This window comes from Protopterus annectens, chromosome 1.part2 (assembly GCF_019279795.1).
Source record: "Protopterus annectens isolate FY-2018-M chromosome 1.part2, PAN1.0, whole genome shotgun sequence".
In the NCBI taxonomy this organism is placed as follows: Eukaryota; Metazoa; Chordata; order Ceratodontiformes; family Protopteridae; genus Protopterus; species Protopterus annectens.
The window spans coordinates 961,779,772-961,798,356 of record NC_056727.1 but is presented as its reverse complement, the minus strand read 5'-3'; the positions used below and the strand labels follow the sequence as shown (position 1 = coordinate 961,798,356).

General features: G+C 38.8%; 1 protein-coding gene across 1 annotated transcript in view; it reads left to right on the top strand.

Moving 5' to 3' along the window:
• Positions 1–18,585, top strand: part of LOC122792425 (protein disulfide-isomerase A6-like) — a 907,246-nt gene that overhangs the window by 271,646 nt on the left and 617,015 nt on the right. The window contains exon 6 of the mRNA XM_044060214.1: positions 6,935–7,065. Within this exon, the coding sequence (XP_043916149.1) occupies positions 6,935–7,065 (131 nt within the window). The remainder of the gene's footprint in view (positions 1–6,934; positions 7,066–18,585) is intronic.

The window sequence follows — 18,585 nt, the reverse complement described above, 5'->3', positions numbered from 1 at the left end:
CCTTCGTTGAAGGTTGTGCGTTAGGGCTGGCAACTCGCCAAGTAAAAATCAACTGACAATCATTAGCGGACCGGAGCTCCGCTGTGGCGACCCCTAACCTGGAAAAGCTGAAAGACACAACAATGACAACAACAACAACTTTATAGGGATATTTACCTTTTAATAGAAGTAGTGTTTGTAGATTTGTGCTAAATATTTTTGTTTGCATTAATAAAATCCAGTTTTGTCCTAATGGAAGTTATACCCAGACTCCTGTCATGTATGCTTTAAAATGACCATGTAATTGTGTTTATATTGGGAAATCTACTAGAATGGTTAATGTTAGATCACATTAGCATGTGAGGGATACATAGTTACATAGTTAAGTTAGAACTGCCAAAGGTCCAAAATTAGACCATACATAATTCAAATTCTTTTCTGTTACATGCAAGTGTATGCTCCCCCATATAGCAATTTAGTTGCTTCTTAAAAGTATTTGAATTAAGAGATTCTCTAATATAAACTGGCATCAAGTTCCACAGTCTGGGGATCCATTAACTTATAAAGAAATGTGTTTTCTTAGTTCTATTTTTTTAACACCTTTATTGAACTATCACTTAAAACTCAGTCAAACATATGTTTATAAAAAAAGGAAACAAACCATATTAATATGTTCCTAATTGTAAACATTTTACATCACATATATTCTTTTCTATAATTGTTATCAATCCAACATTATACAAATTGATGAATTCCTGCCTTCCCCTAAACCTTACTACTCCTCTAAGGCATTATTCTGCATATGTTGTTACCACAATTTTAATTTTTTTGTATGTAATTTGTCCCTACCTTTTCTAAATATCCCACTTTCAGTTCTTTTATCTCTGTTAAAATATTCAGTACTTGAAATTTGGTTGGTTTTGACTTTGATTTCCATTTTCTAGCCATTTACTTTTTTGGCAGCCAACAGACATTATTATTATTATTATTATTATTATTATTATTATGTCTAGACAATTTCGATCTTGTATCCCAGATCAAAAAATCATTTCCTTAGTTATATCCATTTGCTCATTCAATATTTCTCACGGAGTACTCTGTTTGGAATTTTTAAAGTCTGGCAACTCATTACACTCCCAAAACATACGTCTCCAGTTATTTCTTTCTTCCGCATCAAACCTCCATTTGCCATGAAATTACATGATAGGGGCCAAAACTAACCCCTGAGGTACCCTTCTATTTAGAGATAATATAAAGAATGGTGACACAGAAAGTCTTATAGCAATGCATTTTAAAGAGTTTCATAATAGCAGTTTTAAATGTATACAAACTACAATATTAGAGCAAGTATATGTAGATTTAGGGGCAATAAAAACTTAGAATATGTTTTTGTATAAAAAACTAGTGCATTTATTAAGATATCAGATGTTATAACCTAAGAGAATAAATGTGGAATGTAATTGAAAGTATTGGGTTTAATGAATGGTATATTGAATAACTGAAGCCCTCATATGATTGGGGGTTTTATTTTATGTAACAGTATTTAAGTAATTTGAGTTTATTGTGCAGTTTTTTCTTATTGAACACCTCTGCAGTCTATGTCAAAATGCCAGAGGGTTATAATAAAGTATTTTTATTTTGGTTTCTTTCTTGCTCTGGTATAGTCTTTGAGATTTATGGGTGGAGATGGTTGCAGATGTCAATGAGGCAGTTTTTCGACACCTGTAGTCCTCAAACCATGCTGTTATGCTGATAGAATTTTTTATTGATGAGATGATGTAAACCATCTCTGTGGACACACTTTTTTAGTATTTTAGAAGTGAGGAAATTTGCGATCAGTAGAGGTGTCTCCATTGTGGATTGACACTACAATCAATGTTTTCCAAGTGAAGGGGATGTTGCTTTCTTTTAGAGATCTGTTACTGAAGATAGTCATAGGATAAATTATAGTCTTAGTGTTATGCTAGAGATGGAATGGGGGAAGCAGCCTGAAGCGAGGGATGATGATTTTAAGAAGTTTAAGTATATTGAAACATATATGTGCAAGGATTAGGATGTTTGTAGTCCTGTGTAAAGGGGTAACCAAATGCAGGTGAAAGTATGCAGAGCTATTTATTAGGTGATTGGAAGGGGCAAGCTTGCAGATGTTAATGAAGTGTTGACAGAATTGTGTGGCATTGTCAAGGGGATTCAATGTGGATAAGATCTGGTTGTAGAGCTTTATCAGGAGAGAACAGTGAGTGACCAGAATTTGTTGGGGAAGTGCGTCTACATTTCTTGTTGCAATGGATTTTTGTCAATTTGTTATTGGTGCACCATGAGTGTTAATATGTGGTGGTAGGGACTGAGAACATATCCTGTCTAGGTAGGGTGTTAAAGAGAGAGTTACCTAAGGCAGCATATCTTTGGCTAATTGCATTGTTATTTGTAAAGCATGTGGTGGTTTTACACTTAATTTGGATATATTGTTTTAAGTTGTTGTTTTGCTTTCTTACTGAAGATTTTATTGGGGGGAGGGGTACCCATAGAAAATTCCTTAGTTTAGCTCATTACAAGCAGATAGTGGCTACAGGTTAAGTAAGCTGAGTAGGATGCAAAGAAGAGTTGAAGTGCGGTATTGAAATCTAAGGTTTACAGTGATTGCCAGATGATCGAATTTACAGTTTTATTAAATGCTTCTTTGTTGAAATAAATTTTAGTGTATGTGAATCGGTAGAGCTAGTTTGATACTGTTTATGATTTAATGTTATATGTAAATGTACCAGGAAAAATCACTAACTGGGCCTAATATAATGTTTGCTACAAAACATGTTATTTGAATAGGTCACTTATATCTAGTCAAAAGCACTTTGATTGCCAGTAGTTTGTTAGTTGCTGTAGTTGCTGTAAGTAGTTAAGTAAGCTTAAAAAACTAACTATGAAGATTACATTGGGAAAAAGAAGCAAGATGACCCCACTCAATATTGAAGTTATCTAGTAATATAATTTCACTTTTGATATTGTCTACAGCCCAGGAGAAGGATTTATGTTCAGCATCCTTTAGAGAATGGGTTAAGTTATAGTTTCAATCCAGTATGATCTGCTTAGCTAAATTAATTGATAGGGCAGATAGTAAAGACTCTTCTAAAGTACTATGATGCAAACGGGAAGCATGAATTATGCAGAAGTGTTTACTTTTAAATCTAATTAGTACCTCATGCACTTTTGTGTGTTCTATTCTTCCTAAATGCCTCAGCTCTATCTCAGACTATTTTTGCATCATGTAGCTATGACTTTAACCCAAATTTATAGATAATACAATATTTGAGATATAATAATTAACCCATATATGGAGTATGGATAGTCTGTTGTATACACTGTGAGTATTAATATGTGGCACTAATAGGGACTGTAGACATAAGCAGTCTGGGTTGGACTGCTAAGGTTGCTTCTAACAGAGGACCTCAGCTGGGGTGGACACGTGTGGTTTGTAACAGTTGTTATAATATCTCATCATAATCATCATCAATCTCCCCTCTTTTCTACATTGGTTCTAGGTGTCTTGTCAACTGCCACCACATATCTAGATTCAGTGTCACTCTACCACCTTCTTCATCAGTCATGCCTGACTGTTGTGGGCCTTCCCTCACACAATCCATCCATCTCTTTTCTGGGCATCTTTGTTTCCTCTTGCCTTCTTCCTGTCTTTCCAAAATCTTCTTCACCAGATTGTCTTCTGTTTTCCTGCATATTTACCTGACCCTCCATAGTCTGTTCTCTTTGATCTTCTCTGCATCTAGGGCTACTGCTCTGATGTAATTTCTTCATCTATCCCACAGTGTGCATTCTACTGCCCTTCTCAAGCACTTCATCTTCATCACCTCTCATCAACTGCTCTGCCTTTACTGTTCTGATTTTGTACCATACAGAAGTACTGGTCATACCACTGATTTGTATACCTTTGTTTTCTGTTGCTTTGGCATTCTTCTGTCACACACTACCTCTCTGATTCTAGCTTTCACCTCCTCATTCAAACTTCCATTCCCCTCAACCATCCCTTCAAGATACCTGAAACTGTGAACATGTTCCACTATTTTCCCTTCTGTCTCAATTTTTAGCTTATTTCTGATTTCTCCCATTTGCTGCCACAATAACTGTTTTGCCTGCACTCAGTTTCATGCCCCATACTTATAGTTTGGCATTCTATTGCCCTATCATTTGCTGACGTTCCTCTTCAGAGTTTGCTTGCAATGACACATCATTTGCATATATCAGCTTTGGTGATTTGTTACCTCCAACCTGTTTGTTAATGTATTATGAACACAGTGGGTTCAGAGCTGAACCCTGATGCAGCCCTACTCCCACTGTGAATCCCTCTGTAAAATGAGCACTGTTATACTTGAGTCAGTAGGTGCTTGTACATAGCTGGCACTAAATCCACCAATGTTTCTCGACACTGCAGGCTGCCCAAATCAGCTTCCTTCTGACCATGACATATAATTTCTCTTTGGTAATGGGTATGATATTTCTGAACGTTACAAAGTGGGTAGGCTGAACATGAATAACTGGAGGTTTGTGGTAGAGACAGACTTGGATGACATTACTGAGAGAATCTAAGAAATTTTGTTGTGAATAAGCAAAGGTTGGGGCTATACGATAGGGAGGATTTACTATATGTATGTGATAGTCAAGAGCACTGTATTGTACATTTAGCATTATTGCTAGAGACATTGTTATTAGTGTGGGATTAGGCAGTTCGATATGTATAACTGCAAATATTGTTTAGTCTGCAGAGTAGACTGTTTTACTAGTTATTAAGAGAATTACAATAGTGAAGAACAGCTTAAAACTTGAGTTATGAAAGCTAGGGTATGCCTGTGATGGCACTAGGAGGTTAAGTAACATAATAGAACTAAAATAAAATTAATAAATGAATTGCAAAAAGACCATCTCTACCTATGCATAGCTTTGGCTATGATGACGCAGATGACCCAAGTTCAAGTACTGGCTTAGGCACCTTTTGGAACTGGTGGGAAAGGAGAAAAATGATGGCATTTAGTCTGCTTGGCCATTCGTAGGTGGCTGGAGGAGGAGCATGTGTTTATGAATGTTCCTTTTCGTAGGTTGCTGGAGGAGGAGTATGTGTTTATGAATGTTCCTTTTTGAAGGTAGATGGAGGAGGAGCATTTGTTTATGAATGTTCCTTTTTGTTGGTGGCTGGAGGAGGAGCATGTGTTTATGAATGTTCCTTTTCGTAGGTGGATGGAGGAGGAGCATGTGTTTATGAATGTTCCTTTTCGTAGGTGGCTGGAGGAGGAGCATGTTTTTATGAATGTTGTCCATAGTTGATGTCCCAGTAGAGTATGGGGTTTATATGGGGAGTGCAGCCTACATGGGGCAATTGATTACACTGCATATAAAGGCTTGGCTGTACATCACATTGAAGGCCCACCCCTTGGGTCTGATTGCACGTGCATGGGGGAGGATAGAGTTTAATGCAAAATCCTGATAGTCTAGCATCCAGAAGGTGACTCCCAGAGTCCCTGCCAGCTCACTTCTTTCTTCTGGGAATCGATTAGTCAAAGGACTCTTACCTAGGATTGGAGCAGAAGAGTTCATAGGGTGACCATAAGGGCAGGGCTCAATGAACCTCTGGAAGGGATGTTTACCAGATAAGGGAATAACACTGACTATAACATTGAGAGGACTGATGACTATGTGTGTAACACTGTAAATAATTGCACAATTCATAGGTTCATATGTGCATACTAGGCTAGTGATCCCTGATGTCTTACTTTAGATTGTTGAGGTATGGCCTGCAGACTACTTAAACTTACTGTATCCATTTGGGTAGCTGATAGTAATGCAAATTATAGTCAAGCAAAGCGAGTCAAGAATCTATGAACTACCTTTGTTATTTTGATATTTTGATATTTATCATTTTCAGGAAATATAATAGTAATTTTTGAGAGACAATCACGTAAAGGGATAGTGGTATGGTGGTGGTGGGTGCTGATTTGTATCCCTGCTTAGGGACCCAGTTACCCATGATCCATCTCTGCTTCCATCTGTCTCTCAAACAGCACAGCAACTAAATGCTGTTGTATGTAAATGTATAAGGAATTGTCTGAGAAGCTTGTGTGATTCACATTACTGTTACTGCTACTACTACTAACATAGACAACCTTAGGCATAGGCCAACTAGGCGGCTGCCTAGGGTGCCACTCTAGCAGGGGCACTTTTCCAGTAATCTCGATGGTGTTGGTAGACCAGGATGGAGGTACTGATTGGTGTTGGGAGGGGAGGTGTGGAGAACTTTTGCATAGGGCACCAGTTGACCAAAGGCTGGCCCTGACTACTAATAATAATATTATACTTTTCACTTGTGTGCTTGCCACCAGGTAACAATGTCCACGTTTAAATTAGTCATTCATCTATGAAGTAATTTAACTGAAGATACTATATTTTACATGCTTCACTTTATCATTGTCTGATTCTAAATTACCTGAATATCTGTGGTTTATGTGACATTTTTGTACTTCAGGTATTTTTTGTTATTTTTATTTATTATGCCAATGTTATGACTAAAAATGGCCAGGTAGTCCACCTTGCTTACTGACAAAATAAATAAATGTATGTTGTTCTTCTTTCTGCCCTTGCAGGTTTGTGCTGTAATTATTTGAAATGTGCTGTTAACACAGTGCTTTTTTTTTCTTTTAATGTATACAGCATAGCAGTTGTCTAACTGTCACTTATCTTGTCTGGATCAAAATTGAACAGGCAGACTTGTATTTAATATGTTCATCTGGTCAGCCATGAATAAATAAGTGAAGAAATAAATATAGGGCTATTTTAATTTCAGATATTCCTGTTATATTCCTTGCTGCTGTTAAACTTCATACTTGAATTGTAATACTGTTTAACCCATCTCAGTATCACACTGCCTCATCAGCTAATGTGCATTGTTTATTTACAGCCAGTTGATACAGGCAAAGAGAATACAGATGTCATTGAACTGACTGATGCTACCTTTAATCAGCATGTGTTGGACAGTGATGAAATTTGGATGGTCGAATTCTATGCCCCATGGTGTGAGCACTGCCAAAAGTAAGTCATAGAGTTAAGAACTGCAGCTGTTATTCCATCTGCAACAGAAAATGTACTTAAATATTCCCCTAAAACAGTATTGAAATCAGAAATATATTTTCAGAATACCCTCATGTCATGAAGTCTTGGATGTGACCCAGATGACTCACATTTGATTAATGCCACGACAGATGAAGGGGAGGAGCCAGAGAGGATGGAAATGACAATCCTGGCAGTGAGAGAGACAGCTCTGGGTTTACCACTTGGGTGAAATGTATGCATGCTTCCCACAGCAAGCAGCGACAGTGGCACATAAGACAGATGTTGTGGGGTTAGGAGCTCCAACAACTGGAAAGGGAAGCTGGTAGGTCTGGCAGATTGGCTCCCCCCTTCCTCCTGACACTCATCTTTCCTGGTAATTATTTGATATATCTGGCCCTATAACCAGGGAATGAACTGGCTGTAAAGGTTTTGGCCATGCTGGAAAGGAATTTGCTCCTGTCTCAAGACAGGAATTGACAGGCTGATTGAGTTAAGGAAGGTGAGTGATTTACAGCCCCCAGAGGTAAAAACAAGGAATATATAATGCTTAGCATTGACAGAAACAACTGTACTTTCATCTTAAAACTAAAAGTTTCTTATGAATATTAGAACACAGTAGAACATTCTAATCTGTTAATACCATGAAAAATATTAAACCCCAGGAAATCATCATGTGCTTCCTTTTTTTATCATATACGAGGTTGGCATAATGGTTAAGATAGTTGCCTTACAGACACAAAGTGCAGGATTTGATTCTCATATTGGTTAATTGGCTAGGCTTAAAATGGCCCACAAGGGAAGTTCATAGGTTCATAGGTTCATAGGTTGGTACAAGGCTATCGGCCCTAGGGCCTATACAAGCCTAGCCATAACAATTCCCTGGATATTTCTTCCCACAATATTTACTTATCTGGACCCCTGTCTAGCAGAGTGACTGACATGATCCCCGGGGTGAATTTACTATCTCCCAGCCAATCATCAAGGTTACTTTTGAAGAGGGCCAAGGAGGTGCTCTGCTTGACATGTGTGGGCAGTCTGTTCCAGAGTATGGGGAGTCTCTGGGTCAGAAACCTATCCCTCCAGCATATTTTGTTCATTGTGATGACAAGGTTTAGATCCCTGGAGCGTGTGGCTTTGAGGGATTGGGATTTCTTCAAGTGGAGCATGTCCAACAGCTCAGGGTTTGACATGGCCTTGTATGTTAAGCAGAGATCGCCTCTTAGTAGATGATATGCCACAGAGTATAGCTGGAGTTTTTTTAGACGGTCAGCATATGGCATCTGATTTAGGCCTGTGTTTCTTTTAGTGAGGTATTTCTGTGGCCTTTCCAGCTGTTGCAGATGTCTTGTGAGGTACTTACCAAACGGGGCATTATACTCTATAATGGGTCTAATGAGGGATGAGTACAGTGGGACAATGACCTCTTTTTTCTGGATGAAAAGCCCTTAGTGATGAGGTGTGCCACATAGAAGGATTTCCTGACTGTTGTGGCGATGTGGTTATCGAAAGTGAGACCACTGTCCACCTGTGTCCCTAAGTCTCTCATCACACTTTCGATGTTTAGTGTACTGCCACCTATGTGGTAATTCATGGGTACATGTTTTTTTCCAAAGTGGATAACTATACATTTCTTAGCATTAAGCTTGAGCCCATGGCTCTGGCACCAGGCATCTGTTTCTGTAAGGCCCTTTTGTAGAATATCCACATCATTTGGGGATTCAGTAATGGCTCCCAGTTTGCAGTCCATCTGCGAACTTTGTTAGCCAGAGTCCCTTAGTGTTGGCTGTACTTTAGAGAAGTTGATGCCAAACAAGAGTGGTCCCAGGACTGAACCCTGAGGTACTCCACTTGTCACTTGTCTGGAGCTGGATTTGGGGTCGGCTACTTTTACAGTCTGGGTTCTGTCAGTAAGCCAGTTAGCAACCCATCGAGTGACATAGGGATTTATGCCCAGCTTAGTAAATTTATCTATGATTCCAGAGTGTGGAATGGTGTCGAAGGCCTTGGCGAGGTCCAGATAGGCTGTGTGGACCGTCTTACCCTCGTCCACAGCTCTGGAGACTGATTCAAAGAAGTCAATCAGACAGGCAGGAGACAAGATCGACCCTTCACAAACCCAAACTGGGTGGGGTCCAGTGTTTGAAGGTTGCCAATGTCTTTGTTTATAAGCTCCATGATAATGCGTTCCATGCCCTTGCAGATTAGGCTTGTCAGACTGATGGCACAGTAGTTCCCGGGATCCAAGGTGGATCCCCCCTTGTGGAGTGGGATAACTGTAGCTGTGCACCACTCAGTGGGCACAAAGCCTGAGGTGAGGCTATGATCAAACATGACACTTAGGTGAGGTGCCAGTTCATTTTGTAGTTCATGTAGTACACAGCCTGGGATGTCATCTGGTCCCATGGATGCTGTATTCTTAGCTTTGGAGAGTGCGGTTTTTAGCTGTGTGGCCGTGATTACCAGAATTTGGCAATCGTTTGGTATTGAGATGGGCCCTTTAGGGAGTGAGGGGGGGGGTGAAGTTGGCACTAAATCGATCTGCCAGGATATTGGCAATATCCTTGGGATCAGTATATTTAATGCCATTCTGTTGTAGCTCAGAACAGATCTGAGCATTGCCATTTAGATTCTTGACATAACTATAGAATGCCTTGTGGTTGTCTTTGGAATCTTTGGCAATTTTATTTTTGTAACTAGCTTTTGAGGATTTTATGAGGGATCTCAGCTTCTTAATGAGGCTGGTGAGGGAGTTTTTTGCATCCTGGGATATTCCTCTTTTCTGCAACAGTTTCTTCCTTCTGTTGTATAGTTTGTTTATAGCAGGGTACCACCAGATTGGCTTCCTTTTTTTGGAGAAGAGCATCTTGGTTCTATTTGGGATGGCATGATTCATGCACGAGTGGATGTGCTCATACAGTGCCTTACTGTAGGATTCTGCAGTCGAACTTTCAGATCCCGTCTGCATGGGTGTCATGAAGCTTGTTACTTGTGACTTCAGTAGCATGAAGTTGGCTTTGGAGAAGTTTTTTAAGGTTTCCTTACTGGGGGGTGGGGGTGAGATGTGGATGTCAAGGATGATTTGCTTATGGTCAGACCTGACCAATGAGGGGGTGACCACTGGTGTGGAGCATCTATCTCCCATGTTGGTAATGACCAGGTCTAGGATATTGGAGCCCCTGGTGGGACAATGGATTAGTTGATCCAGGGCGTTGGAATTTATGAATTCCAAGAACCGTTGGGAAAAGGAGTTGGTACCTGAGTAGTTTTCCCAGTTAATGGCAGGGTAGTTGAAATCACCAAGTATTAGGGTATTTGGTTGTATCTTAATATATTCCAGTATGTTTAGAAAGGTGTAGTGAGAATCTTGGGGCATGGTGGGGGATCTGTAGCAAGCTACAATTTGAATTGCAGTCTTACCTAGTGTTAGTTGCACCTGGAGAATTTCAGATGCATTGTGTTGGGCAACTAGCCTGGAGGTGTGAATATCCTTTGTTAATATGGACACTCCTCCACCTTTAGGGTTTCGGTCTTGGTTTTGTGGCTGAAAAGTGTGGTAAGAGTTGTAGCCTGGTATTGCAGGGGTGCTCTCTGGAGCCTTGAACCAGGTCTCAGTTACTGCACAGTTTAGTTTTAAGATGAAAGTACAGTTGTTAGCCTAGTATGAACCTATGAACATAATGCTGTCCTTTATACAGGAGTATGTCCTTATTACAGGCAGAAACTTCTCTGAGAGCTAGTTATAGAATTCCCATTAAACAAATTATAACAGTCAGAACCCCTTTCAGAAACAAATGCCCCAGAATTATCTAGCCATCTAAACAACTGCAATGACAAGAAGTACATAATTAGGAATAGTGGTGTTTGTGGGCAGGAAGCACTATTTGGTAAATATTTTGTTGAGTGGCATAAGCTAACGATTAAGAGTGACTAGGGGTTTTAAAGAGATACAGTGCTGTACTGCTGTATAACAGTAACGGGCGGGGGGGGCTATGATTAGGGAGTAAAAGGGTCCTAGGAGCACTTGACAGATAATATACTGCTTCATGATGATAATGATCAACACGACACAGACAGTAACAGCCAATGCCTGAATTACTACACTTCATAGCTTTCCAGTCTACTTACAAATATTAAGGCAGCAAACAGTACTTAATTCTTACATTTTTATTTCTCTGCTTATTATAATTCAAGATGCAGAATGATTGTTAAGAAATGGTTGCCATGCACTGTGTGAATTCAAAGCTGGCTTTACTTCCTTTGTCAGAGTGAACTCTGTTAACATTTGCCCCGAGGTTGTTGTGCCTTTCATGACAGTGTTAGACTGCAGACACTTTAATTACACAACACTGCAGTGTAGGTGGAAAACTTTCAACAGCCAGAAAGCATAGGCAGACAGAGAGAGCTGTGGCAAAGCATTCACTTAATTATTTTTTGAAGGTACTTTTATTTTTATATCTTGGATGAAGACTCTCCTGTATAGAGGGAACAGAAATATTTGTGACAGATAAGTTAGTTCTGTTCCTCAAGGATTATAGTAAGCAGACTGTATAAGTGTGCTAAAGATCAGTAGCGCATAAGGCTGTCAGGAAGATGGTAATTATACTTCAGAAGTTTTAACACTCATTTAATAATACACCATTATTAATATATCATCTAGTCTAATGAACACAAACACACATGCACACATACATGCACACAAACGCACATGTGCATGCATACACACACACACACACACACACACACACACACACACACACACACACACACACACACACACACACACACACACACACACACACACACACCATAACACTTTAATAAGCACATGGCATTGTAAAAGCACAGCATTTGGTAATTAGGCATGCATAGTTCAGGAAATGCATTCATCTATCAACTGACATTCTACTGTGTGAATCAGATGGTACATGTAGGACGTGCTGGAGGTTCATACAAGCATAATATATTTTTATGCAGCTAACACATAATGTATGAACAATGCAAATGGGGTATTCATTTTGTGTGACTTAAATAACATAGGCTAGACAAGTTACACAGGAATCTGCTAAACACACAAGTACTTTGTTAACCACTGAATGATATAAACAAAAGGAGCAAAACACTGAGAAGAGACACTAATAACAATGGAAATGTGAAAATAAAGGAAGGAAAAACCTGTGAACTGCTAATTATCTCTACAAAAACTGAGGTACTTGCATTCTGCATGTTTAGAAGTGAAGATTCAGTGCTGACATAATATAAATGTGAGGTACACTAGATATTAAGTGTCTTATGGAGACAGATTACATAGGGGTAGGGAGATAAAAGGAAGTAAAGAATGGTAATGTATTCATGATGGCATAAAAAGCACTGCGGAATTCAGTCATGATAAAGGTGATAAACAGCAAGCTAAAACATGAGCTCTAAGAGTACAGAGGGAAGAAGAAAACTTCTTAGTAGGTAGTTATGATACAAAGACCACTGCATGTGGGGAGGCATGACTATGATGCAATCAGATATGGGATGATTAAATGAATAAACAGGAACAGGACAATTGTCATAGGAGACCCCTTAATCTTCCACCAAAAACTGGGAGGTGGTCAGTTGTAGAGAAAATAGGGGACTGATAGGTGTCCTGAGTATTCTACCAGAGGGTGGTAACCCTGACTGAAATAAGAATAACCATAATATAATATTTAACAGTGCAAGCAGCATTCGTAGCATTAATGGCATATATGTTTGGGTCTGTCCCTGTTGCCAGTGGCCAGTATTCAACTAGAAAGCATGTGTACTAGAGGTACAGGCAGTGAAAGTATGATACAGTTATCAGTGACCACTTGTCCATATTTGGGAAGATGTATGGAGCCCTTTGTGTGGGAATTTCTTCTGATGAGATGGGTAATCAACTGCTAACACAAAAAAGCTTAGTCTTGCATAACTTGTCAAAGGTAGCACTGAATAACATGAAACTACATGGGTTTGGGGGTTGGCATAATGGTTAAGGTGTATTTGTCACAGACAAGAGGTATGGAGTCTGATTCTCACCAAGAGAAATTGTCTAGGCTTAAAATGTCCCACAAGGGCAGTTAAACTAGTATTTACCTATGAACCTATATATGCAGAAAACTAGTATAAAATGTAATACATGCAGTGATGTAGCTCACAGAGGGCGACAACCTATAGGTGCAGATGACAAAATCTTGACTCCTTCAGTGTTTATCACATATTTATTTCTCCCAGTCCAAACAATAAAGGGAAAGTGGCATGATGCAGTTGTATGGGTGGATGGGGTATGATAAGCAGATCTGAGATAGCCAGCAGGCTAACAGCTGTGATGACTTGGCATTGTTCACCATGCCTGATGTATTATTGAGATGTGAGTCATGTAGGTGACTTGGAATTACAAAAGAATGATTGTGGTCAGTTAGGAAACAAAAAAAAAATAATATGAAAGGATAGCGGTGCTCATAACACTGTAATATTGAAGGAGCTAGCAGAGCAGGAAAGAGATAAAGACAATGATGTCCTATGTCCAGGAATGAATGGGGTGTACGAAGAAGGAATTACTCAAGTGGATAAAGAGAGATAAAGGCATTAAAAAGCAAGAAAGAAGAGGAATAGTCACTTGAAATGATATATAGCAGGACAAAAAATACCAGGGACAGGAAGAAAGGGTAGTTAAGTTCATAAGGTGGCTCTTAGTAGCCTTAAAGAAGAATATGTCTTTGAAGGTGATTCTTCAGGCACACTGAGGAAGAAGGGAGACATCAACAGGATATTATTTTACTGTAAAAGGGAGCATTCTTAAACATTAAATATAAGATGAAAGTAACAGATAATGTAATTGCTGCTGTAGTTACAGGGCAAAGATAGGGTAAGGTACTAGCAACATAAGACAGGTATAGAAGATAAATAGAAGAACGAAAACCTGATATGGAAGGAAGTTAAAAAAAAACAAAGGACTTCAAGGAGATTAGATGCATATTGTAGGCATGTTAGCCCCTAAGATGTTAACACAGCAGTGTTTGTTTGGTCAGGTGTAGTAGAATGATGCAGACTGTTTTAAATTTTAGAGGTATCTCAAAACAGGAGGATGAAGACAGAGGCTCCCTCATGAAAAGAAGGATATAGGAAGAAGCCTTATCACTACAGTCTTTTCTGGTCTCACGTATATCACTGGATAGACTATGGAAATGACTCTCTGACTCTTCTGAAGATGGCCAGCAGCATGGCTTTTGGCAAACTTGATCTAGGCCCATAATTGGGTCAGTACCTAGGTACAGAAGGAGATATCATGGATGCAATCAACAGGGCCTTCAGAAAAGCCTTTGGTACTTCATCTTCCAAGATACCACTAGAGAAATTAAAGGTATAGGCAATGAGTCTAAAACTGAGACTGACTGACCAGAAACATAGTTTTAACATTTTTTGGCTATTATTTATTGAAGTGCAGGAATATTCCGTAATGCTGGTGGCCACGGTGGTGCAGTGGTTAACATTGCTGCCTCACAGTAAGAGGTTCTCTGGTTTGATCCTCAGCTGAGGTGCCTTCTGTGCAGAGTCTGCATGTCCTCCCTGTGGTCACGTGGGTTTCCTCCGGGTGCTCCGGTTTCCTCCCACATCCCAAAGACATGCTGTAGGTGGATTGGGCACTCTAAATTGGCCCTCAGTGTGAGTGTGTGCATTGTGTGTGCCTTCTGTGGAAGGTTGGGCACCGGGCTGGCAACTCAACACCATAAAAAATTCCACTGCCAATCATGAGCGGACAGGTGATCCTCTGTGGTGACTCCTAACTGGGAAAAGCCGAAAGAAGAAGAAGGAATATTCCATAATGCAGTTGCTCCTGCTTAACATATTTGTGCTAAATAACACAGCAGGGATGAGAAAAGTTTAATTAGGTTGCTTACTGATGATGTTAAAATGGTACAAATACAACAGATGGCGAGACCATCTTTAGTAAGATATGGTCAACTTCCATGATACAGATAGGCGGAAATTGGAATTTAATGGATAAACATGCAAGGCTGTGCAGTTTGGTTGGAGAATCCCAATAAATATTTTTATTTCTTTTTATTTATTTTACATTTGATAACCAGGAAAGTCCACTGGACACAGGTCCTTTTTCAGTGGAAGCCCGGGTAGAGAAGGTCCACAAAGGACATTACAACTGACATAAGTTGAGCACTACAATTGAGATGTGTCATCAAAAACATTGCAAATCAGTGTAAGATAATTTAAAATGTAGCCCCCATAGGTATATTAGCAGATACAGCAATTTCTGGGTAGTGAATGGTCAAAGTGGTGAGGTGAGATTGCAGTATAGAAAGGTAGAACTAGCCTAGCCTAAACATCTATGTAATTATTGTCTTTGTGGAAACAGGATCAATAAAAAGATGCGGAGGTTATAATGACTTTGAATGAATAATGTAATGAAGTGTAACAATGCAGCATGATGCTGGGGAAAATAGCAAACAAATGGATTTCAGAGGTGATGAAGATTTCCTTTAGTTCTGTAGTGTATTAGTAAGATTACATCTGATTAATATATTGAATTCTAGCAGCTATATAGAGGATGAAATATTACAATGGCAGAATGTTTGCAATGTAGGGTTACCAAAATGACAAACAAAGGCAGGCTATCATATTAGGAGAAACTTACCTTGCAGGTGTGCACTGGGAGAGAGAAAGAAAAGAGTGAAAACCGAATGATAATATTTGTCGATGTCGCGTGTGAACGTTTTAATGTTCTGCAATAGGCATTAAATAAATCAGGATATATGAGCAGCGTAAAAAAATTGGTTCAGTCTCCTTTCCATGCAGAATGAGATTAGCAAAGTCTGGAGCTTTTTTTTGAAGGAAGAACATTACTGCCGTGGTGCAAAAAGGTGAATGCAGTCTGGAAAGCCAAAACTCCAAATGTCTGTTAGCACTAAAAATGTCCTTCTTGTCAAACTTGTTATAAACATCATCAATGAGATAACAATTGGAGCATTTCACAATCATACAGGGCATTGACCATTATCAGACCACATTTGTCCATCTATAGAAGGAATGTAGAGGAGTCACCAAAAGGTAAATGCACTGTTATTTTGTTTTTTGGACATATCATAACAGCTCTTAAATTGGCTTTGACTGAGTTAATATTTTACTAACTTTTTCATAGGCATTTTTTAGAAAATCCAACCACAAATAAAGATATTCCCAGCGGTACAAATACCTCTCAGTTTGCAGCAACAATTGTAATAACACCACAGTGATTCCACCCCAAGGTGGTCATAGTTTAGACAAAAGATGGCGCCAAGGTTCGAGAAGGGGGGCCATCAGGCCCAACTGATAAAATTCTTACTCCTTCTACTGATAAAGAGACACATTCTTCATCTCTAGACAATGGAGAGATAGCGCCATATATTTCACATTCTGTATCTGTTAATCAACCTATTATAGTATGTCCCAAGATTCCTGGGTATACTAGAACTTCCCTTGCAGGATGTCATGATTCAACATCTGGAGCAATTTTTCCATGTTTCCCCCTTCCCATAACTGTGGGAAGGGGGACAAGAGAGACCGTTCTACCAGTCGGGGATGGCAAAAACGGAAATTATCAGAGGAATGGCAACCAAAACAGACTGTCAAAAAAATGTGGAACCAGAAGAAAACAACGTGATCTGGAATATATCACATAGAATTCTGGATCAGTATGAAATCAGTGTCCTGAACAAGGGTTTGACTTTTATTCCTTCAGAAAATAGTAAATTAACGCAAGTTTTGACAGATATTAAATTGTTTACGAGGAATGTCATGTTGAGATATCAATATGGCACTGATAACAGTGACAACTGCCAACAATTAAAGAGACCTAGTGATTATATACTACAGAATCATCCTTTAGTAGAGACATTCTATAAGATAGTGGAAGACGATATATATCAATATTTTTCTACCAACAACAAATCTTATAAGTATAGACACAATAATCTTACATGCAATCAGAGAAAAGCATTAGAGAGGCTAAGATCTGATAATAGTATTGTCTTTAGACCAGCTGATAAGGGAGGACCCCTTGTAATAATGGACTATGCACATTATAACAGGGTCATGAAGGAGATGCTTAGTGATGATAAATATTATGTAATAATTACCCCGAAACACCTAGATAAGACTATACTCAAATTAGAATGCATGATAACAGAGTTATTAAATACACAATGTATAGATTCTGATTTTGGCAAAATTCTTATATGTTGAACATCCTTTGATACCTATTATTAATGGAATACCGAAAGTACATAAACATGGTACCAACCCTCCTATGAGACCTATAGTCTCAGGAGGTGGGTGGATCACGGAAACAATGTCTCTATATGTTGAAAAATTTTTGAGACCTATAATAAACAATAATGAATTTATACTCAGAGACACCAAGCATTTCCTATTGGATTTATACCAATTCTTTGGTCAGAATTGACATCAGATATGCTGTTAGTAACCTTGGACATACAATTGTTATTCACTATCATCCCTAATAATGTAGGTGTAGAAGCTATCAGACACTATTTATTGAAACATAGTTCTTATACAGAACAGAAAGTAGACCTTATAGCCATGTTTGTTGAAGTAATCTTGGAAAATAATATTTTCGTATATGAAGATGACATCTACATGCAGCGTGATGGCGTGGCTATGGGCACGTCCTGTGCTAACAGCTACGCCAACATGTTCTTAGCTGAATGGGAGGAAGAAACTATGTTTCAGCATAAGATATATATAGAACATGTACGATTTTACAGACGTTTCATAGATGATGTCTTTTTTGTCTGGCAGGGGAGCAGCGAGGATCTACTCAAATATATCACTATAATTAACATGACTTCTTACTTGAAATTTACTTGTGAGTTTTCTGATACCAAGATTCATTACTTAGATGTATATATAGAGAGGGTTATGGAAGATCAAGTTAATACAGGAGTATATCGCAAGTCCTGTTACAGGAATACCCTCCTGCATAGATCCAGCATGCATCCCCGACATATATTCAATAACATAATAAAAGGGCAGAGTATGAGAATCTCCTGATTAAATGCCAAGGAACAAGGTTTTCAACAGGAAATTAATAATCTTAAATATAGGTTGATTCAACGTGGTTACATAGACAAAGAAATTAATAAAGGGCTACTAAATATAGGGAACTTGAGACTCAATAGGGCACAGCCATATTTTTCTGAACATATATATAACTCACCAGAGAAGGTTAATAAACATACATCAGTGAAAGTACCTATGTACTATACGAATGATAGGAAAATGGTTATGGACATAGTTAAAAAGCACTGGCGTATTTTAACTAGTAATACGGACATTAAAACTATAGTGGGTGATCAACCCCGTTTCCAATATAGGAACAAACCTAATTTGAAAAGTCTTTTATGCCACTCTAGAAGGAATAGTAGAGGTTATGATTATCAAGGAACACACCCCTGTGGGAGGTGTGAATATTGTAAATAT